Genomic DNA, 23,054 nt, shown 5'->3' on the forward strand with positions numbered 1-23,054 from the left:
ACCTAGTTCAAGAATTGCTCGTAATTATTGTTTCCACCGATAATTAGTAGAAACAATATTCAGTTTAATCGGCTAATTTACCTAGGCAAACGGCATATTTAATAAATTAACGTCAGGTCTGGGAAAAAATGCGTTTATCTATGAGTATTAAAAAAACTGTGCGAAATAATTCTATTAATAAATATTGCCCTCCTACATGTTATAACAGTAGGGTATTAAACCCAATATTCGCAAAGTGTTACAACTATTTCCATTAATATAGTTTAAAATTTACAAAAAATAATTGTAACAAATCCTAAATAAAACTTTGGTTCATTCCCAGTACCTAGTTTCAGCTATGTATTAGACTTTTTTCTTGTGTGCATATTTGCATGCTAATAAAATGACCTATATCGTCAGTCAGGGCGCGCATTTCTTCGGCGGCATTGTTTTTGTGGATGGTCATGCAATTACGAAAAAAAGTTCAAAATAGGAAATAATCTTGAAATAATAACAGAGAGACTGATGAGACAAAAACAGTGAGGAGGGCGAAGTATTTACTTGATAAGAAGTAAGGTGGAAAAAATGAGTGAGAGTGAATCGATAGAAACGGGCCTAACGGCAGCAAGTCTTGGTGTAGAGGTAAGTTCGAGAATGAGAAAGATGGATCATAAAAGTTGGAATAAATGAATAGAAAAAAAGTAAGTACTATGTATATTCTTATATTTATTATTAGATTACGAATAATATCCAGTATTGAATGAGGTAATGGTGTAAATTATTTAATGTTTGTAGGAAGATTCATTTATCTCAATACGCAATAACTTTTTAATAGAAAATAACTTAAATAGCTGTACGTTTCAGGTATTAAAGAGTTTAAGTTACCTGATGGTGAATATGGAAGAGTTAACGATTCCATGAACTGTGTATGTATATTATGGTTGCCATACGAAGACCCACTCGAAATATTCGGATTTCAACAAGGGATAAGATGGGATCCAGTTCTTGGAAGAAGATGTACTGGAATAGCAGTAGCAAGACCATGTACGAAGTCCGGGAAGATTAAGTCACTAGAATGCGATTTTACGACTTATATACATGCATTAAATATTGGAAAAATAAACTACATTTACAATAAAAACAACTACAAAAACACTAATGAAGATTTTATGAGTGATGATGATACTGATATGGAATGCAACAATGAACCTTCAAACATTGATAATGAAAAGTATCCAATAATAAAGTTGGAAGATGCACTACGTTTTAATGTAGTATTTCCACATGGACAGTATAAAAAAAACAAAAATGAAAAGGGAAATTTTTGCATGTATAGACCTAGAAGAGGAAAATTTACCCAGGAATTACCATACGTGGAAACAGGACACGATAATCCACCACCTGTGTTTGTCTCGGTTGGTTACATTTCAGAAGAGAGTCATAATTCAAAATTACTCAGACCATCAACAAAATGGAGAAGAGCACTAAACGCTATTGGGGACGGTAATTATAATCTAGAAACTAAATCACCAATAAAGTGGATTGGAACGGGGATGCTGACGAAGAAGGATTGGATTAGAAGTAGTACTTCTACAAAATCATTTCTAATAAAACTACTTCCGCATGAAAAACTTATGGAAATAGTAAATACATTCAAGAAAGAGATACTGAATTCCATAAAGGACGATGAAAAGGACTCAATTTCTTACTTTTACCCCCTAGTCGATGAAATAGAAAATGAACTTTTAAACGAATCACAAAGCATAGAAGATAGTGAACATATAAATCAGCCACAAAACAATGATGTTGGCACATTACAGGTACAACTAAGAACATTTGTTTCATATCCACTTAGAGCAAGAGGGTCTTTGAGGCCATTAGTTAAAATATATAAGAGAAATGATTTGGTAACACCATTTTTTTTAACAAGTTTTTGCACGGTAGATGTTATTTACATTGACGATATCCCATCATGGAATGACATAGGTATATGGGACTTTACTCATTCAAAAATACATGTATGTGTATTGTGGGATCACGAGGCCAAATTAATAAACAATGGAGGGAATCCACTTAAATTATTTCCGTTTAGGTGCACCGAGATAGATGGAAGACCAATTACTTTACAATGTAATAATCTCAAAAGTATAAAGGAAAATGATATTAAATTGCGTTGCTATTTTTCAGGTAGAGTGTTTTTAACGCCGGTACCAGGTAGTGAACCACACTTATATTTATATATGTTAATTAATGGTACTCCGTTTTCATGTGTAAAAAGTCCAATACTGCTAGATAAGATGGAGGAAAATAAAGGTGGAATAATAGTTAATAGACTAGAAAGGGTGAATATAAGAGGAAATAAAATTCTAGTAAGTAATAATAATGATTCAGAAGAAAATAGCCAATTTGCAGGTAATTTAGCTTGCAAGATATTAATATGGCCGGAAAATTCAAAGTTTTTGAGTCGTAGGGAATATTCATATCTAAATTTAAGACCACAAAAAGGAATAGTTTATAATTTATTGCATGATTACAGAACAAATGTGCCAGATCACTATTCTGCACCTACATTAGGTCCATATGGTATGTGGATAGGATACAGTATTCGTGACACTAGTAAAATTAAAACCGAGCATTCTAATTCATTTAAAGACTTATTTGGTGAGGCAATATATACGCTAAACAATGATGATAATAGTTTAATTAAAAGTGGCATAGAAGATGAAGTTAATTCATGTAAGTTATCTACAGAGGAAATTGATCAGAGTAAATTTGATTCAGAAGAAAGTGTTATAAGGGAGAATTTTGAGGATTGTAACGATTCTGAGTTGGATATGGAGTACTGTAATAATGAATTAAAAAGATATAACAATGACTTAACGACATCTGAACCATGCGTACCGCATATGAGTACAATAATAGGTAAAGAAATAAACTATGGAGTAGCAGGTGAATGGATAACATTTGTGGTCCAATCGAGAGATGAAAATGGAAATAAGTCACTTGTAGGTGGAAGTAAAATACACATTAGATTAAGGTCAGTTGGATACATAAAATTTTCATTTACAGCAGAGCCACATGGTTTGAATTATTTAGATAATAAGAAACATGTTAACGACAATACCGGTGCATTGATAAAAGTTGATGAAGGTGAAGTTTGTAAGGTTGGTATTGATGAAATAGATGTACCAATAGAATGGTGTTCAGTAGAGTCATACCATGGTGTTTACAACTGTCGTATAAGGTGTGAAAAATCTGGTCAATATTTGTTAAGAATAACTATGGATGGTCTACCAATAGCAGGTTCACCGTATGATTTAATAATAGCACCATCACTACCAGAACCAAAGGCGTCATCAACAGTAGGAGAAGGAACCTCAATATGTAGGTCATGCCCAGCTGTAGACTATATGGTTAATATTGATATAATTAGAGCTTGTAATGGTAAAGTTCCTAAATACATCAATTCATTTATTGTAATATTACGTGATGAGTTTGGTAATCGTATATCTACAGGAGGTCATCAATTAAAGGCAAAGTTTAATTCAGGTTTAGGAAGAATTCAAGCAGTCATAGATAATTGGGATGGATCATATATAGTATATTATACAGTACACTTAGAAAGAGCAATACAAAATTTGAATACAAAGATGCTTGATCGTTTGGTAAATGACGAATCAAATAATAACAGAAAAAACAAATCAAGTACAACAACTACAAGAGCAATAGAACAAGCATTGGGTTTGAGCATTAAAGTAAGTGAATCTAAGATAGAATTTAACTCTCAGGAAGTGTTAAATGTGCTAGATGGAAGTGAAATACAACATTTGGCAACAAATATTCAGTATAATAATGAAAGAATACTGGATTCAGAGGAATTAATGGTGTCAAGCATAAATGATATTGAAATATCAGTATTTTTAAATAATATGCCTATATATGGATCACCATTTACACCAAAAATAGCAAATATTGAAGAAATAAGAGAATGGTACAAGTTTGTAGATTTGAATTCAAAAGAAACAACAGAACGTAAATTTGAGAAACTATTGGAATCAAATAAGTTTGAGGATGCAATAAAATTGATGAAGGAACTAGAAAAGAAATATTTGCATGATTTCGAAGAAATAATTAATGAGTTAGAAAGGGAGCCAACAGAAAATGAAAAAATAATGGATAGTATAGGGAAAAAATCATTGGAGCAAGACCAATGGACAATGTTACAAAAGAATAAAGAAAAATTGGAGGAAGTAATAAAAGATAACAATGATAGAGAAAGTTTACTCATTACATTTGGACGTTATTTATTAAAAAGGCTAGAAGATCAAATGATACGAAGACAAAAAGTAGATTCAGATCTTTCAGCTTATAGAGTATTGAAAGAGAACAACTTGGAGCCATTATGCCACAGTTTAGAGGTTGAATATAATAAATTCCAGCAACAAAGAACAAGAGAATTAATAAGATTGGTATCATTATTAGAGACAAATAAATTAAATTCTCTTGAGGAATTAATGGAGTTATACCAATTAATAGCAGATGAATTAAGATCATTAGGACGTGGTAATTTAGCAAATCAATTTGATTTGATAAATAGATGTTTAATAGAAGAGCAGCAGTTAACAAATATTAGGGAGGGGTTATTAAGAAGAAGTGATATATTAGCTATGATGAACAAAATAGTATCAGAAAGAGAAAAAGCATTAGATATAATATTAAACAATTTTAATCAAGCGATTAAGATGGAAGAAGATCATATAGATAATGAGATAGATCAATTAAAAGTTGAGTTACTAAGAAAAATAACGCTTAATCCAAATGTTGGAGTACAGACAGATGATGCTCTATCTCTTACAGATACAATTATGGGACCATTGATATTAGATAGAGTAAGTAGGAATAATTATGAAAATAATGAGAACATATTTAATAATAAGTATTTACTTTCAATAAAAGAAAAAGGAAATTATAATAATGATTATGCTGATAAAGTTATGGAAAAATATTGGAAACCTTTAATGGAATGGGATTTACGTTCATTTGTTAAAATATTAAAACAATGTCCAAGACTATCGATGTGTTTAAGGGAATTGTTTATTTATTTTGCAAATACACGTTGGAGGGGAAATGATTCACATATAAATACACATGATTATATAATACGGGAAAATGATGTGGGAAAGATGTATTGTGATATTAGTAATACAAATAATAATGAAAATGAATTAGATATGAGTACGAATATAATGAATATAAATAATTTATTAGGTAGCATAGGAGTTAATGAATTGATAGGAAATTTATCAGAACAGAATAACAATAATGGTAATGTTAACAGTAGTATGAATATGTTTAATTCAAATAAAAAAATAAATAAATGGACAGTTGGTATAAATAATGTAACAACAGATGACCCAAGATTTTATTCATATAGAAGAGTAATTGGAATATCTAGAAATGGTTTTAAAAGGTTATTATTATCGTTAGAGTTATCACCACATTTGCTAAAATCAGAGAAAACAATTAAGAATTTATTCTATAAATTTAGTATAGAAAGATTGGCAAGTAATGTAAATACTGGTAATAGCAATGTTAGAGTAATACCACAAGAATTATGGATACCATTACTGAGAGAGTTAGCCTATATAAATGCATTGATTAGATTTGATATTTTAAGAGAATCAACTTTAGGGCAGAATGCATTATTAAGATTGAATAAAAATATAAATGATTCAACGGGAAAGGTTGATTATTCTATAGTAGAAATTAATCGTGACAATGAATATTCTAATAATAAAAGTAATAATGTTGAAAATAATGAAAATGATCGTTCTAATAATAATGACAATAATAACGATAATATTAATAACAAGAATAATGATAATAGCAGTGAAAATAACAATAAAAATAGACAGAAAAGTTACCAAAATATAACAGGAGTGGCAGTAACACGAGATAATATCAAAGACTTAAATAGAGTAACAGCATTTCGTCATTTTTGTGAATTATATTTAATACCGTTATACAAAAAAGTATATTCAAACATAGATTTTACAACAATGAGAGTTTTACCATATACGAAAACACAAACATACATTGAAAAAAATGAAAATATACCTAAAGAAATGTCAGGATCAACAGAAAATGAGGATAATAGTAGTGGCAATAATAATGGTGGTAATGACTCTTCAATAATAAATAGCCAATCAAAACATGAGAAAGTTGAGTGTAAGATGGATGATTGTTTAAAGATAGTAATATCACAACTAAAAATGAACGTAGCATCTTCAATATTTTTAAAACTAGCATCGAAAAGCATGAAAGAATTTGAGTTTGATATAACAAGAGATTTAATTGAATATAAAAAATTAAACAACGATAGTGATATATTAAAAAATTACAGTGTGACAGAATTTGACTATATAAAACCACTTTGTTTGTATGAATTTTTAAAAGATATCGGCATAATACCTGGTCATATAAGTGGTAGTGAGATGCATAATATAATAGAAAAGATATTAACATCTAGGGAAGAATATTTACCAGTAGGATTACCAGTTACATATAAACAAACGAAATGTATGTCATTCCCAGGTTATATTGAAGTACTAGCAATGTGTATAGCAAAAGGTATAGTAAGGAAGTTGTCAGGCTCACTGTGGAGTCAAGGAGACATAAGAACAGAGGTAATAGAGCATTTGATACTATATAATTTATACGATAATAATATAATGAATTAAAATAGAGTACCTGCTTTTTTCGCAGCATTAACAGCAGAAAACGCAATACTTGGTGTATTACCAGTAATAATCACATTATGATCACGATGTTCTTCCATCATAGTATCTTGAGTAGTTATAACTCTTAGAGCAGCCTTTTTACTACTTTCTTCAACTTCTCCAGCCATAATAACCTCGTCCAATATAAAATAAGCCTTATGAAAATTAAATATTAGGTCTAATTCACAAACATTTCCAAAATAACGGTCTAATACTTCGACATAATGATGTACAATTTCAAGTGCAAGTAATTCATTATCTTTTTTGTCTATACATGCAATAAAGTATAGACTTGCATATCTTTTTATAACGAGGGTGTATCCTTTCCAATCAACGAAATTGCATAATTTACCTTGACGATTCATTATAAGTTGGGTTACCTCCTTAATATATCTCCTTCTTTCTGATTGTTGAAATGGAGAATACCATTTTTCCAATCTTGTTTTACCTTGACGACTAATTAATAGAAAGAATCTAAACATTTAATTAAATATTCTCAATGTTTTATATATGTTTAGTTATAATAAATATTTCAAGAGTGGAAAATAGTAAAAAATAACAAGCAAGATTATTTGTATAAACTAATAAAAAGATTTCGGATAAACTTTATATTTAGCTATAGGTTTTAATAATACATTAATTAATATTCAAAAATAAGTGATAATAAGGTTTAGAAAAAACATGAAAAACGGTATATATGTGTATTCAGTGAAACCTTTTAGTTTATTTATTAGATTGTTTAATGTGGGACAATTTAAACAATTAATATATACCGGGAAAGTATATAGGCGGGTAAATACCGAGACGTAATTTTGAGACGGAAACAAGAGGCGGTGAATATAAAAATGAACAAATATAAAGCAAATAATAAGTAAATAATGTAAACAAATAATAAAATATCGTAAAAACATAGCTAAAGATAGGTATAGTTTTTTTGTATGGCAAAGTCACCTGTGAAAATTTTGGAAATTTCACTAACAAACATTCTTTTGCAAATATGGGCTACAGTAAAGTTTACAACTCTCATCCAAAAACATATGGTCAAGGCAGCAGATGCTGCAGAGTTTGTTACAACCGTCATGGCTTAATTAGAAAGTATTCACTTAATATTTGCAGACAATGCTTCCGCGAAAGAGCAGAAGCAATAGGATTCCATAAATTTAAGTAAATTGCGAGTGGAAAATTTTTACCTAGTTTCCAACAATCCAATGACATTTATATGGATATTCTATTGTTTTGTACATATTGAATACTACTGAATCACTTTTTTTAGAGTTTACTGATATAATTTCAGATTACTAGAGTGAAGAGACTTTAAATATTTAGTGGTTGAAAGCTAATGGTGATGATATTCGAATATACTATATGTTTATTGAGTGAGGATATTTCATTTTCTTTTTATATGATGTACTATAAACCAGTTAATCGTTACAATTCATACAAATATAAATTGAAAGGTTAATAAAAATACGGAAACATATAGATATAGATAAATATATCTCAATTTTAGCACATAGTTTCTTTTTCTATTCTAAATAAGGAATAATTTCTAAGGTTTCAAGATGGTGTCAGCTTTCGGTATCGTTTGAGTTTCTTTTTACATATTTAAATCAATCTTAGCACTGTTGTACTTGCAATTATACTGTGACCCAGGTTTGCCTAACTCTTTGTTTTTCCATTCTAACTGATACGTCGCACCAACCATTAGAATGGTGTTACACGAATGAGTGTCTTGCAAGAGTGTTACTCTAATCTCTATAGATTAGTTACTTATAGGTGCAGTTTGACCGAGACTGTGCCTACCTTTCCATTGTTGCATATCAATTTACTTTTTATAAGGTGGCATATCAGTCCGGAAAACACCCCAAATATGGCAATGGCGCCAATATTATCCCCTCATTTTGTTGTGGGTAATATAAGTATAAATATTCATTGCAAATAGTTTTTTAATAATAAATACAATCTATTCAAATCAGGGAAAGTGACTTCTTGTTGAATTAAAGGAAGATTTTAGTGTAGCAAGGAAAAGTTTTTTTGGTAGAATAAGAAGAGCAATATTTTGTCATTAATATAAACACCATAGGTTTGTTTTGGTTACTAAGCTGTAGATTAAATAATGACGAATGAAAATACTAAGGTAAAACAAGAAACAAATGACTCAGAAGAAAACAAAAAGAATATAAATGATTTCTCTGATACAGATTTATTTGTATTACAGGTAATAACAGCTCTTGATTTGATCAGAAAGGGAGTAGAGTTATCGGATTCAAGGCTTATAGGGCGTGCATTAAGATATTGCAATATAAATGGATTGAATATAAAAGCAGTATATTTAACTGAGATATTAAAAAGTTTAAAGGATTCAATAGAAGATGTATCTTCTAATGGTAGTTATAAAGCAATAATTGAATTGTTAGAAAATAGTTTACACAAGTTTACACCTGGAAACTCTGTAAATGATTCAAAGATGACAGATGGTGATGAAAATGAGTGTAAGGATAAGAAATTAGAAAAAAGAACATTTGGTACAATAAAAAATTTGGATTGGAGTTCAATGAGGGCATGTACTAAGGAATGCATAACTTTTTTGGGGTTACTGGTATTTATTGATATGTATAATATGGATATAAAGGATTATAAGGAGAATAAAGTTAGTGAAAGTAGCAATTGTGATAGGTCGTATGAAACAAAAAGATCACATTTTTCCTTTACTTTAAACTTGATTACCGAAATTTTTGATTTTACAAGAAGATATATTGACCAATCAATGGATCTTCCAAACTCAAAAGTCGTTTACTATTATTCAAGGCTTCATGAGATTTGTGGACTTTTTCCAAACATAAGAGGCGTTATTTTAGAATCCTATAGAAGAGCAGTTTTAAATCACAATTCAATGATGCAGGCTGCGTGTGTTAATTTAATTCTCAGAAATTACGTATTGACAAATAGATGTGATCTTGGTCTTAAGGCCTTGGGAAAAATGACTTTTCCAGAAAATATTTCCTCTGGTATTCAACAAGCTCGTTATTTATATTACTGTGGAAGAATACATGCAGCTCAACTCGATTATAGTACGGCATTTAGTAATCTTACACAATCAAATAGGAAAATACCTAGAACTAAAGGAAGAGGTTCTTTAAATTTTAACCTTTCGGTTCAAAAATTTTCAATTGTAGTACAGTTACTAATGGGTGAAGTTCCAGATAGGTCTATTTTTAATACTCCTTCTTTAAGAAAGGGACTTATTCCTTATCTTGAGTTAGTTAAAGCGGTTAGATCTGGTGATATGAAGGAATTTGATTCAATTATTCAAAAAAGAAGCAGCGTTTATCAGAAGGATGGTACTCTTTCACTAATCCAAAGACTACCACATAACGTTATTAGGTCTGGCCTAAAGACTATTTGTTCTTCATATAGTCGCATTTATTTGGACGATGTTGCAAATCACCTTGGCTGGGACAACTCTAATGATATTGAGGGAGTAGTTTCGAAAGCAATTTTCGACAAGGTTATTGATGCCAAAATAAACGATGATATTAAATGCGTCGAAACAAATCAAAAAGGTGAGATTTATGGTTCTGAATCCATGCTAAATAATATACACTCACGAATAGCATTTTGTCTTTTACTTAGAAATAATGCCATCAAAGCTATGGATTATCCACAGGTTTCATCTTCTAATAACAATAACGAGGACGACGATGAATCAATGCGTATTTCTCAAGAAGATATTGAAGATGTAGTTAATGATGTTGATGATGGGATGTTATAGTATCATTAAATAAGTAGTCTTATTTCAACACTTCTAATTACTATTCTAAGAAAATTTAATGGTCTTGGAATTCTAATTATGCTATCTTATTATATCACGTTTTTTTAGTTTTGTGTAAGGAAAAATTATTTCCCCAATATTTATTAATAACATCTATTTTACATTATTTTTGTTTCATTTCTTTTATTTAAAATTTCGATATTTTCATTTTAGTGATAAGGTTGTGTTAATTTACCACGTGTTCACGTGCATGCATGCACCTATCTGCACGGCAAATATAGGTTATGTGTTTGGCGGTACAATGTGGGGCAAGAACTAATCATTTTTTTTTGCTGGAAGGTTTGAGAGGTTATATTATCTTTTTATTAGAGTTTTTTTCTATATTATAACTAATTTAACACCATTGTCCGCATTTTGACTGTTAGTGATTGATTAGAATGGAACGGTGCCCCATATAAAAGAAGGATTAAGTAAAAAGAATAATTTTTGATAAAGCTGTAAAGTATAAATTAAATAAATGAAATAGGTAGAAGTAAAAAATAAATATCTAAAATAGTATTAGTAGCTATATATATGTATTTTTAGTTTTTTTGTGAGTTATAACTTCAACTTAAGATGGAAGAGACATATTCAAAAAACAAGGAAGCAATAGGGTCAGAGTTAATACACTATGTTAATTCACTTGTTGAGCCACTTGCAAATGAATCTACATCAAATTTTCCAATTTTAGATAAGAATGAATCAACATTTAGAAACGAAAAAAAGAATAGTAATCAAGTTTGGGTAGTTGGTGTAGAGGCAATAGATGATTTGAAAGATATAATTAAATTAGTTAAAAGGGAGATTGAAGGGGGACCTGAATCTGAAAGGCATGCGATATCATTATTAATTGAATGGAATACAATTAGTTTGAAGTTAATGCCACTATGGGACATAAGCAATGATAACATTGAAATTCAGTGTTTAATAATACAATTGTTATTTTGGTTAACACTTCCTCCAGATGATAATTGGAGGAAATTTCATTCAAAGACAATGAAATGCGATGCTTATTTGAAAGGTATGCAAAAAGTTAAGTATTCGCTTTTATATGGAAATTTCTGGAAAGAAGTTCTTTCTTTGTATATAAAACTTAAAGAAGTGATTGACAACAAGGGGTTTTTAGAAGAGGATAAAAATGAACTTAGAAAGATGGAGGAGTTTATATTGAAACTGAAAGTACAAGAGGATAAAAATGATACAGTTGAGAATGAATCTAGTGACGATGAAAATGAAATGGAGATTGATATGGATATTAATATTGACAAGTTGATTGAAGAGGACAACATAATGAAGTATAGGAGATTAGAAAGACTTGAAATAAGGAGAAGAGTAAGGGACGAAATAGTGCTAATTAATGATAGAGTTAGCAAAAGGAATAAGTTATACAAGAATAGAATAGGGATGATAAAAGGACTTATCATTCAGACATTAAAGATAAGTGATCCAAATGCAAATGAGTCTATTACTATGTTTGGAATAAGATCGCCGCATTTAATATTAGTAAGTAGAATGATAGCTAATGGAATATTGGAGATTGTAGAAGACGACAGCGAAAGTTTTTTTAACGATAATGGAAAAATTATAAAAGACGAATCTCAATTAGTTGCACCATGGAGAATACTTGAGTATATTTATGGTTTAATATGCAATATTCAGCCAATTGATTTTGTAAATGAATTGTTTGAAAAAAAAATAGAGAAAAATTATAATGAAAACCTTAGAAATAAATTTATGGAAAAAATAATTAAAAAATCGAGTTCGTCAGGATTTACTTCTAATTCATTAATGAACAGACACTCTAGATTTAATCCTGTTTTAGCTAGAAGAAGAATAAGCGAATCAAGAGGTTGTACAAGTATTCAATTGAATAATTCTAAATATGGATCATCAAAGAGGATAGTTAAATATAGAAATGGTTATGATGAAGAAGAAATGTTTGATTATATTGATATTTTAATGGGGCCAATGCAGTCAACTGGGGGCAACATACATGATTTGGATATGTATGGTTTTAACACTATTGAAGGTACATTGGGCAACTTAGATGGAATGAATAAGGTAAACTATCAGGAAACATTACGATTATTGGGAAGTTTTGTTGATAATTTTTTTAAAACAAAATTACCCTATTTAATTGAGAGAATATTTGTAATATTAAGAAATGGGAGTGATAAACATACTATATGGGATTTATCAAGGCTAATAAGTTTAATGACGTGGGTACTTTCATATAAAAGGGCAATATTTTGTCAAGTTATAAAGGATGAAACTGATATAAATATAATAAACGATGAATTGACAAGATTAGTATTAGAGACGAAGATGCTGATAAATACAACACAGAATACTGCAATAGATTTCATTCATTCAACAATAAAGCATCATACACGAGAAACATTAATGAAAAATAAATCACATAAAATAGTTAGAATATCTCTTCGTTGTTTAAATGAACAATTAAAAATAATACATATAATGTCAAACTCAAATACAGACAAATTAAGCGAATTAGGAATGTCAATTATTTCTTTTATTGCAGGATTGGATTTAATGAATGATCTATCCTGGATATTAAAACACTATGTAAAAGCAACTCATCATCCTGAATTAATATTATATTCTATAGAGGTTTCAAATAGATTAATTAAATTAATAAGTAAAATAGGTGGTAATGCTGTTGTAAATATAAGAAGAAGAAGGAAAGATAGACTTACAGACGAAAATGACTTTATTAATTATGATGAAGACAATGAGGTAATATATGAAAATGATAAACAAAAACTTCCAGGTTTTAGTGGAAGCAATTATTCAGAAAGGACAAAATTAATGAGTTTGGAAGAAATGATGAATGATTTTTGCGACGGAAGAATAGTGTCGGCAATAATGAATATTGTTAATAACTATTCTACAAACCACTCAAATATAAATTGGCATGTTTCTAGATTTGCAAGAAAAATAATAACTACTCGACCGATTGGAACGAACAATAAATTAAATGAATTAGAGGGTGAATCTGAAAGCAAATATAGTTATATATATTGTGGGTTGTTCTTTCAATTGACCTATTTTATTACATTTGCTAGCATATTATCGGACAAAGGTTTCATATGTAACTCAGAAACAGATAAAGGTGCCGAAGATATATTATCACTTGCGAGACATGTTGTACACCAATTTTGGGAGGTAGCTAGAATAAATAAATTCGTATTTATTGAACTCCTATTCTCAAAAAATTCAGCGAGAGGTTTGAGTTTAGCCGACCCCGAAAGATTAAGGTCAATATTTACAAATTATGAGGAGGGATTAGATTTTGAAATCATAGATAGAATGGAAAACACAGGAAACAATGCACATGAAGCGAGATTACATGTCAAATCAAAAATAAGTAAGGAAAAAAATTCAAATATTAATTGGACTAAAAAAGATGATGAAGAATTATTAAATCTTTATTCACAATTCGAGGAGAATCCAAAGTGCATATCAATAATAACAGGCCTTCTTTCTGATATAAAAACCGAACGTTCTGTCAAAAAAAGACTTAAGGATTTGGGTAAATTAAAGAATTTTGAAGATAAGGTAAATTCTGAGTATGAATATGACGATGAATTAAACACTAGAAATATCAATTTAATTTCTTCCATCATGGAGTTTAAGGAGATTAACATAGATGAATATATATTTGATGAATATTTAGAGACGGACTTAAATAAAATATTAAAAGAACAAAGCAATATATTAGAAGATGCATATTCGACTAGAGAACTTATAATCGATGATTTGGATGATATTCCACTAGAATCACCACCTTCAATTCCAAATTCACTTATTTCAGATACTAAATACACTTCAATACTAAAATCATTGGGATTAATACAATTTGAGAACAAAGAGGATAGCATCTGGATGGTTCCAAAAGAATTAACTCAATCGAAATATCTAAAAATAATAGATAAATATAAAGAATTGATAGAGCTAGATTCATTTGAACTATATGAAATGTTGAGTAGCATTAAAAACAAAATAAATGCTGATGTGCATAGCTTTAAAGATGGGATTAAATATTCTGATACTATACTAAGGGAAACTATAATAGAGGTGTTTGAAGATTCTAAATTATATACCGGTTTTCCAAAAATTAATTTAGATGATAAAATACCTCACGAAAATGGATTGCTTCATTATTTGTGTTATGAATTGAAAACCATATTGAATAAAAATATAAACAATGAAGAGAGTAATAGTGAAATTTATGAAGATTGGATAAATAAAGAACTGGAAAATTTAACATTGTGTTTATCAAAGGAAAGATTTGAATATTTGGGAATTAAAAATGAATTAATTGAGGTGTTTGACTCAATAAATGTATCTAGACTTTTAAAGGTACTTGGGTTTAGAAAGAAATTAATTCCAAAAGAAACCCAATTTATTATAAATATAGATAGAGGTATCAATCGTGATTTAAGTAAAAGAGAGAATACTTTATTTAATGATGAAGATGATGATGACTACTTTAGTAAAAATAGTGATTTCTCAGAGAAATCCACTGAATGTTGGACACTTGATTATGAAAATATATCACTTAAGGATTTCAATAACAGATACAATATCTTATTAAATACAATAATAGACTTAAATACAAATGAAAATAAAATAATAAAGAATTCTAAGAATAAAAGTTTTTCAAAGAAATTTATACTGGAGTTATCTGAAAACATTTATAAATTAAGAACAAGGTCGGGGGGATTTGATTACATAAACTTAATAATTGATAAGTTTACTGAAGTTATAAGTGCTTATAAAGAAAATAATATTAGTAGTGATATTTTTTTTTTACTAGTTGGAGGTAAATACAGTCACCTAGACTTGGAAGATAAACGTTTCAAAAGATTAATAAAGTCATTAATGGGAAAGCAATCAAATAAAGAAGGTATTAATAGTTATACGTTCACTGACTTATTTAATCACTATAGCATTGATAAAATAAGAGAATTAATAGATTTCATGAATAAATTAATAAACATGGAAACACTGCAATTAGAAACATTTATTGGTTTATCAATGGATCAGGGTAAAAGTAATGTTGAGAATTATAGAAAAACAGATAAGATAAAAAGAAAAAAAATTAAAATAGATGAAAACGATAAAGAAAACCAAAATTTCTTGGATGATTCATATTTTGATTTAAATAATAGGTATAGTGACCATGATGAAGTAGAAAACATTAAAGAAAGCCAGATTGAATTGCCAGATGAATTATTTGCATCTGACTAATTTTGCATTGAAAACAAGAAAAATAAATTAGTCAAATTCAATATCCCTATTTGGATCTAAATTTTTGGGGCCATATAATCTGGACTTTTTTGAGGCAACACCAATGTATTTGATTTCACCACTTTTTGTCTCTCTAAATCCTTCAGGAAGCTCTTCAATATTATAAGTTTGGATTTTTGCATTATGAAATCCATCTTCGTCTTTTATTCTCTTTTTTTGTTTTAATGCAGTAATTATGCCTTTGTTACTTGGATTATCTTCAAGGGTATCATCATAATAAATAATAATATTACCATTATTTAAACAAATGATCAACTGATTGATGTTATGAGACCATTCAAATGACTTAATTTCACTATTTGTATTAATTAAAGCATTCGAATAGTGCTGTTTCACATTGTCATTTAAATTAACTAATGATTCAGCACTTATTGAAACAATAGATCCTTTGATTGATGAAGGATCGCTGCGCTTTTCATATTTATTTGTTGATATTAGTATATTTTTACCACATTTTGAGTAAATAAATTTGGAATATTCACAGTTGCCATCTGAGTATATATTTAAGAATGTATTAATTGGTTTATTTGTTTTTCTAATATCCCAGACTTTAATGCAACTATCAATTATCCCTCTACTAACAACGTAACGATCTTGTGTTGATTTATATTTAATGAAGTTAACGTCAGATATACATACTGAGTTATTTTCTGAGGTGTGAGAATCTCTTATTATAATATTTGGTGTATCGGAAAATAAGTTTCCGTTTCTATGAAACAATTGAATAGAACCATCGGTACATGATGATACAACATATTCGCCTGAAGTTGAAACATTGATGGAATTAACTTGTATTGATGAAATGTTTAATTTTCTTTTATCTAAACACTTCATTACGCAGTGACTTGGTATATATTTGTCTATGCCAAACGGTTCGCTATTTAAATTAAATAATCTAATTGTATTGTCCATAGATGATGTGATAAATTGATTTTCATCCAAAGTGTCCCACTTACAATCCAAAACCGTATGTGTATGGCCATAATTTGTTTTTACAGCCTTAACATATGGATCTCCCTTTACAGTTCCATTAATAAAGTCTCCATTACCATCAAACACCCTACAAATGGAATCTCCACATGCAGCAATAATCATGCTTCCATTGTTGTTATATTTAATAGATCTAATTGAATGGTCTTCCAACGGACACATTACCCTACTCGGTTTTAAGTCATTTGAGAATAAATTGTTGAATTCGTATATCTCTATTTCACCGTTCAACGTACCGCAAACCATTTTTTGTCCCTTAATTGGCAAAGACAAACAAGTTATATGTTTTGCACTGCCTACACTTTCTTCATCCCTAAATTTTATATATGAATTTATTGGGTATTCTATTTCTTTGTCAGAGTTTGATTTACACTTTTCGTGCAATTTTAAAACATTTGCTAAACTATTAATCCCGTCAAAGTCATCATTTTCACTATTACTATCCTCATGTTTATGATTTACATTTTCCCCTGTGCTGTTATTTTTAAAATCACTTAATCTCTTCTCAGTGTTGGTTTCATCTTCGCTACTAGAGCTGTAATCTACTATTTGAATGCCTTTTCTCATGTTGTAATATAATGCCTAAAAATGTTGCAAATAATACACATAATATTTTGATAATGAATATGGAGTTGCTGATGATAAATTAATTATTTAGCAATGGGATTATTTTATCAGCATATAGTTACCAAATTAACATTGCCAATTCGTTCATTGTAATTAAATATGTGATTTTTTAAAATTTTTGTCTGTTAAATTTTAGGTACCATTATATACCGGCAAATAATAAATAAAATAAAAAGATTAATCTCGCAATATTTTTTTCTGTAATATAGAAATAAAATAATTAAAAGAATAATTGTATGGACATTTGTGTCACTAAATGTCAATATTAGTTACAGTTGGTACAACCAAGTTCGAGGAATTAGTAAAAGAAGTGGATAGACAGGAATTTCATAATAAATTACTTATTTTGGGTTATAACAAATTGATAATACAATATGGAAGGTATGTGATGGTTTAATTTTTGAATAAAAAAACCACGTAAATGCCACATTTCGCTTTCATTTTAAATAATTTCTAATTTGTCATTAGTGGGGACTATAAGCCAGCAGAAAGAAGAGTAAAGTTTGGCCAAGATAGCTCACTTGAAAATGACCTAGAAATAACTTCAGTTTCATACATGAAAGAAATAGCTTACGGTGACTATGATCTTATAATATGTCATGCTGGAGCAGGCTCAATTCTCAATTCTTTAAGAAACAATGTAAGTTTTGTGATATTAATGTTTTTTTGTGAATAAATGCGAGTTTTAATGTTAAACTGAATTTAACGACTAGAGAAGGACAATAGTTGTCGTAAACAATAAATTAATGGATAACCACCAATCTGAGCTTGCATTTCAATTACATAACGACAAACATTTGATTGCGGTTCAGGATCCAAAAGATCTATTAAATTCTGTAAGTTTGTATATATTCCTCTTTACTTCTGACTAGTAAACTAGAATAAATTCCTATATAAACATTCAAATTATAAACGCCTTGCATATATAATCGCGCAAATTCTCAAATTTATTATATATACAATTACAACTAAAAAAGATTGAGCTCGCCACTAAATCAACAGACATAGCTCCATTTCCAAAGGCAGATAACTCCACATTTAAAGAGTTTATAAACAGCATTGTTAATAGAAATATTTGGAAATAAATCCTCCTTTATTACCCACTCCAATTTTAAAACAAAAACACGTTAATGCACATAAAATACTAAATACACATGAACTAACTGTAATCTATTTGCTTCGCACGTTTCATTTTTTTTCAACGATTCGTTTCTATTTTTAGTTTAATAGATAAGCAATGCACAGTATGGCGCCATAGGTATCGAATTACTGAAACCACGTCACGTCTCTCAATATAAAATATAGCAATTTTAAAAAAATTTGAAATGAAAGTAAATAAATAGATTCTATGTGGATATATAAAAAAATAAAAGTAAAATAATAAAATTAATGTGAACGAATAGATAATGATAAGTCTAGACGGGAAAAGAATAGGGCATGCACTATAGGTTTTGTCGAATTTTAAAATCTTTTTTTTCCTAAGAACAAGTTACAAAGAATTAAATGAGTGAACACTTTTAGGAAGAATAACAACTATTTGAGACAAGGGTGTAATGAAACTTGAGGAAGCCATTCGTTTATGTACACATCATTAATCACTGGTATTATTTACTCTTCTCCATAAGCTAGGAAAGATGACAAAGGAAAGTAAAAATAAAGAATATAATCGTTTAAGAGTGTTTGTCGCAGCTTTTTCCATGTCAGTAGCTGCTTTTTGGTGGACACTGGCACTTTTTAGCAGGTCATATCACTATCTAATAATTTCTTTTCCTATAGGTAATTACTTAACAATGGATATATCACTATGGAATATATGGGCATCGTCAGATTGCAATCCTGTATTGTTGAATGGAAGACTAAACTTCGACTTTTGTCGTTGGGTGATTTCAAATATAGATGGGAATTCAATAGGTGAGGTAATGAGATTTTTGTGTTTGAGAGGATATGGCTTAAATTCGCAGGAAAGTAACTGCACTACTTTTTCAAATTTATATTCGGGTTCAGCAGCGATGATAGCATCAATTATAATAGTTATATCACTATTAGTAGCATCTTCCATATCCATTGTTGTATTGTATGTTAGGTGTTCCAGGAAAAATATAAGAGCTATAGTATTAATACAATTAGTCCTTGCTTCTGCTATTTCAATTTTATCAATATTTATTTACGTCTCAGTTGGAGGTTTCCAAGCAGACTTTAGTGGGTTTTCTCATTCAGTTAAATCAAACAGGCTTTCCTCCTTGTTTTTCAATTCAAATACATTAAATTCTGGGTTCTATATTGCAATAACAGCTGCTTCATTCACTACATTTTTAATTCCGTGGGTTTCATATATAATAAAATCTATAGAAGAAGAAAACATCGAAAATACTTCATATGTTTCGGCTCTAAAACATGCATACTACAGTCAAAAACTAGAAGATGAAATTGCTGAAACTGAATACCTTCTAAATAGGCTAAAAAATGGTCCAATTATATAAATTGTTGAGTTGTTTTATAGACACCATTCATATTTTGATTTGGGTTTAACTATATAATATATAAATTTCTCCAATCAATTCGTTATCTTTGTATGAACTAGTTTGTATTTTTACACATAATATTCAAAACAATTAGATGTGCACCTTAATTCCATTTTTAATTTATATATTTCGATTGATGTCATTTACCAATTGTTTTTGTTGCTCTTTTACATGGGAGCTCTCAAAACTCAATGCTATTATTTATCTTAACTGTTTACAAAAGGCTCATTTATTCAGTTCATCTATTTATTTATTGCCATAATGAGCCAATATACCATGTTTTAGCCATTTATTTATAACAAAAAGGCGGTTCTTTTTACTTAAAATTTTAGGTTCGTAATAAACCGATTTAAATATTTGAACATCAGGTAACAAGGAGAATTCCTCAGAGGTTTCTTGGAATATTTTTTGTTCTATAACTGAGATTTCATTTTCAAGTTAATTTGTGTAAAAATTGCAACCAACAAGAAAGCTTGTACAGGTGCAGGCTTTTGTGGTCCTTTTTTGACAAGTGTTTAATGAATTTTGTTTTTAAAGGAAAGTTTAGTTATAAATAAAAAAAGAAATAAGCCGAATGACAGAGCCAAGGAAAAAACAAAAGATCTCTGAAGATGAGAAAACAGGGGATATCAAGGTTAAGTTAAATCCGTGGAATGATTATAAGCCATATAGCAGTAGATACTTCGAGTTAAGAAAATTTAGAAAGTCACTACCTGCTTGGAAAGAAAGAAGCTCTTTTTGCAAGTTGGTTAAAAAGAATCCAGTTGTTATACTTGTTGGTGAAACAGGTAGTGGGAAGACAACTCAATGCCCTCAATTTGTATTGCAATCTGGAATAGGTGGAGATATGAAAGTAGCGTGTACACAACCAAGAAGAGTAGCAGCAATAAGTGTTGCTCAAAGAGTATCTGAGGAGATGGATGTAAACCTGGGAGAAGCTGTAGGATATACCATTAGATTTGAGGACAAAAGCAGCGATAAAACAAGACTTAAATATTTAACTGATGGTATGTTATTGAGGGAAGCAATGTTTGACAATGATTTATATAAATATGGGGTAATAATGTTAGATGAGGCCCATGAGAGGACGATATCTACAGACATATTAATGGGGTCCTTAAAAGAGATATTAAAAAGAAGAAGCCTTGAATCAAAATTTCCACTTAGGGTAATTATTATGAGTGCAACGTTAAAGTCAACAAAATTTCAAAATTACTTCGACGATGCTCCAGTTTTCACTATACCTGGAAGAATGTTTCCCGTTGAAATTAATTACTGCGAAAGAGCAGTTAAAGATTATTTGGAAGCTTCAATAGAAACAGTAATTAAAATCCATCGTGAAGAAGGACCAGGTGATATATTACTTTTTCTAACTGGTGAAGAGGAAATTGAACAGGCAAAAAGCAGGATTGAATTTTTAAGTTCGCCATTACAACATGAATTTGGAGAACTTGTTGTTATTCCCTTGTATTCTTCTTTACCACCAAGCAAACAACAAAAAATATTTGAACCTGCTCCAGGCCCTAAATATATGGGAGGTCCAATGGGAAGAAAATTGGTTATAAGTACAAATATAGCAGAAACTAGTGTAACTATTGATGGCATTGTTTACGTTGTTGATCCAGGATTCTCAAAACAGAAGGTTTACAATCCAAGAACTAGAGTTGAGTCTCTTTTAGTATCCCCCATATCGAAGGCATCTGCAAAACAAAGGGCTGGCAGAGCAGGAAGAACTAGAGAGGGAAAGTGCTTTAGATTATATACAGAAGAATCATTTAAAAAAGAGTTAATTGATCAAACACATCCGGAAATATTAAGAAGCAACCTCAGTTCAGTTGTTCTTACATTAAAAAGTCTTGGTATAAATGATTTGGTTCACTTTGATTTCATGGATCCACCTGCTCCTGAGACTTTAATGAGAGCATTGGAACAACTTTATTATCTTGAAGCTATGGACGATGAAGGAGAATTAACACATATAGGTAAATTAATGACGGAATTTCCGATTGACCCACAACTTTCTAGAATGTTGATCTTGTCATCCGAACATGAGTGCACATCACATATACTTAGCATTACTTCTATGCTTTCCGTCCCTGCTGTATTTCAACGTCCAAGAGAAAAATCGAGACAAGCAGATAACGCCAAGTACGGATTTATACATCCAGATGGTGATCACCTAACGCTTCTAAACGTCTTTAATCTTTTTAAAAAAACAATTCTTGAAGGAGGAGAGACTGCTGCTAAAAAGTTTTGCAAGGATAACTTTCTTAACTTTAGATCGCTTTCATCCGCTGATAGCATTAGAAAGCAGCTTTTAAAAACATATGAAAAGCATCACCTCAATATTACCTCCACAAGTCCTACATATAGTCAAACGTTAACATCTCAAGAGACCTATAATACTCTTGACTGTCCTAAATTGAGCATAAACATAAGAAAAGCTGTAACACGCGGCTTTTTCATGCAGGTTGCATGTATTCACAGAGCGGGCCACTACACAACGGTACGGGATAATCAAGTTGTACATTTGCATCCAAGTTGTACATTAGACTCAAAACCTGATTGGGTGCTTTACAACGAGTTCGTCCTCACATCCAGAAATTTCATTAGAACAGTAACTAGGATTAGAGGGGAGTGGCTCTTCGAAAGTTCAAAGAAATACTACAACATAGAGGAATTTCCTCCTTCTGATTCTAAAAACAAACTAATGCAAATAAACAATATTTACTAGCAAATTATGCGTTGGTAGTTGCAAATAATTGCCTTTTTAAAGAAGGGAGGTGGATTTCGTAGAATATTACGTCAGTTTTGAGGTGAACTCCCATGCATGACATGCGTAGTATATACTTGAAATAATATCTAAACAACACAATATTACATGCCAATTCGTGTGGAAGGCAGCAGATAAACAAGCTATCAATATTGAATTCAGTATTTGTTCGTACAGCCTACAGCTACTTTTTTTGCTAAGCTTCTTTCTAATCCCTACCCGAAAATTGAGCCTTTTTA

The 23,054-nt window shown here is 29.9% G+C and overlaps 8 protein-coding genes across 8 annotated transcripts; 6 read left to right on the top strand and 2 right to left on the bottom strand.

The window, feature by feature from the left end:
- Positions 1–564: 564 nt before the first annotated feature.
- Positions 565–6,691, top strand: FG379_000410 (uncharacterized protein; the record flags this gene model as incomplete). The annotated part of the gene is made up of 3 exons (XM_067325821.1): positions 565–621; positions 831–6,614; positions 6,644–6,691. The coding sequence occupies 3 exons, from the start codon at positions 565–567 to the stop codon at positions 6,689–6,691; spliced, it is 5,889 nt and encodes a 1,962-aa protein (XP_067182662.1).
- A 24-nt stretch (positions 6,692–6,715) lies between these two features.
- Positions 6,716–7,240, bottom strand: FG379_000411 (clathrin assembly AP19; the record flags this gene model as incomplete). The annotated part of the gene is made up of 1 exon (XM_067325822.1): positions 6,716–7,240. One exon carries the CDS (start codon positions 7,238–7,240, stop codon positions 6,716–6,718), a length of 525 nt encoding a protein of 174 aa, XP_067182663.1.
- A 1,634-nt stretch (positions 7,241–8,874) lies between these two features.
- On the top strand, positions 8,875–10,530 carry FG379_000412 (uncharacterized protein; the record flags this gene model as incomplete). Its single annotated transcript, XM_067325823.1, has 1 exon — positions 8,875–10,530. One exon carries the CDS (start codon positions 8,875–8,877, stop codon positions 10,528–10,530), a length of 1,656 nt encoding a protein of 551 aa, XP_067182664.1.
- A 615-nt stretch (positions 10,531–11,145) lies between these two features.
- FG379_000414 (uncharacterized protein) lies at positions 11,146–15,843 on the top strand (the record flags this gene model as incomplete). Its single annotated transcript, XM_067325825.1, has 1 exon — positions 11,146–15,843. The coding sequence occupies one exon, from the start codon at positions 11,146–11,148 to the stop codon at positions 15,841–15,843; it is 4,698 nt and encodes a 1,565-aa protein (XP_067182666.1).
- Positions 15,844–15,870: 27 nt separating this feature from the next.
- Positions 15,871–17,460, bottom strand: FG379_000415 (WD-repeat protein; the record flags this gene model as incomplete). The annotated part of the gene is made up of 1 exon (XM_067325826.1): positions 15,871–17,460. One exon carries the CDS (start codon positions 17,458–17,460, stop codon positions 15,871–15,873), a length of 1,590 nt encoding a protein of 529 aa, XP_067182667.1.
- A 316-nt stretch (positions 17,461–17,776) lies between these two features.
- Positions 17,777–18,605, top strand: FG379_000416 (glycosyl transferase; the record flags this gene model as incomplete). Its single annotated transcript, XM_067325827.1, has 4 exons — positions 17,777–17,901; positions 17,989–18,160; positions 18,234–18,356; positions 18,498–18,605. The coding sequence occupies 4 exons, from the start codon at positions 17,777–17,779 to the stop codon at positions 18,603–18,605; spliced, it is 528 nt and encodes a 175-aa protein (XP_067182668.1).
- A 549-nt stretch (positions 18,606–19,154) lies between these two features.
- On the top strand, positions 19,155–20,000 carry FG379_000417 (uncharacterized protein; the record flags this gene model as incomplete). The annotated part of the gene is made up of 1 exon (XM_067325828.1): positions 19,155–20,000. One exon carries the CDS (start codon positions 19,155–19,157, stop codon positions 19,998–20,000), a length of 846 nt encoding a protein of 281 aa, XP_067182669.1.
- Positions 20,001–20,616: 616 nt separating this feature from the next.
- On the top strand, positions 20,617–22,776 carry FG379_000418 (PRP43 involved in spliceosome disassembly mRNA splicing; the record flags this gene model as incomplete). The annotated part of the gene is made up of 1 exon (XM_067325829.1): positions 20,617–22,776. The coding sequence occupies one exon, from the start codon at positions 20,617–20,619 to the stop codon at positions 22,774–22,776; it is 2,160 nt and encodes a 719-aa protein (XP_067182670.1).
- Between the last annotated feature and the right edge of the window lie 278 nt (positions 22,777–23,054).

Source organism: Cryptosporidium bovis (genome assembly GCF_009768925.1).
Source record: "Cryptosporidium bovis isolate 45015 chromosome Unknown contig_11, whole genome shotgun sequence".
Taxonomy (NCBI): domain Eukaryota; phylum Apicomplexa; class Conoidasida; order Eucoccidiorida; family Cryptosporidiidae; genus Cryptosporidium; species Cryptosporidium bovis.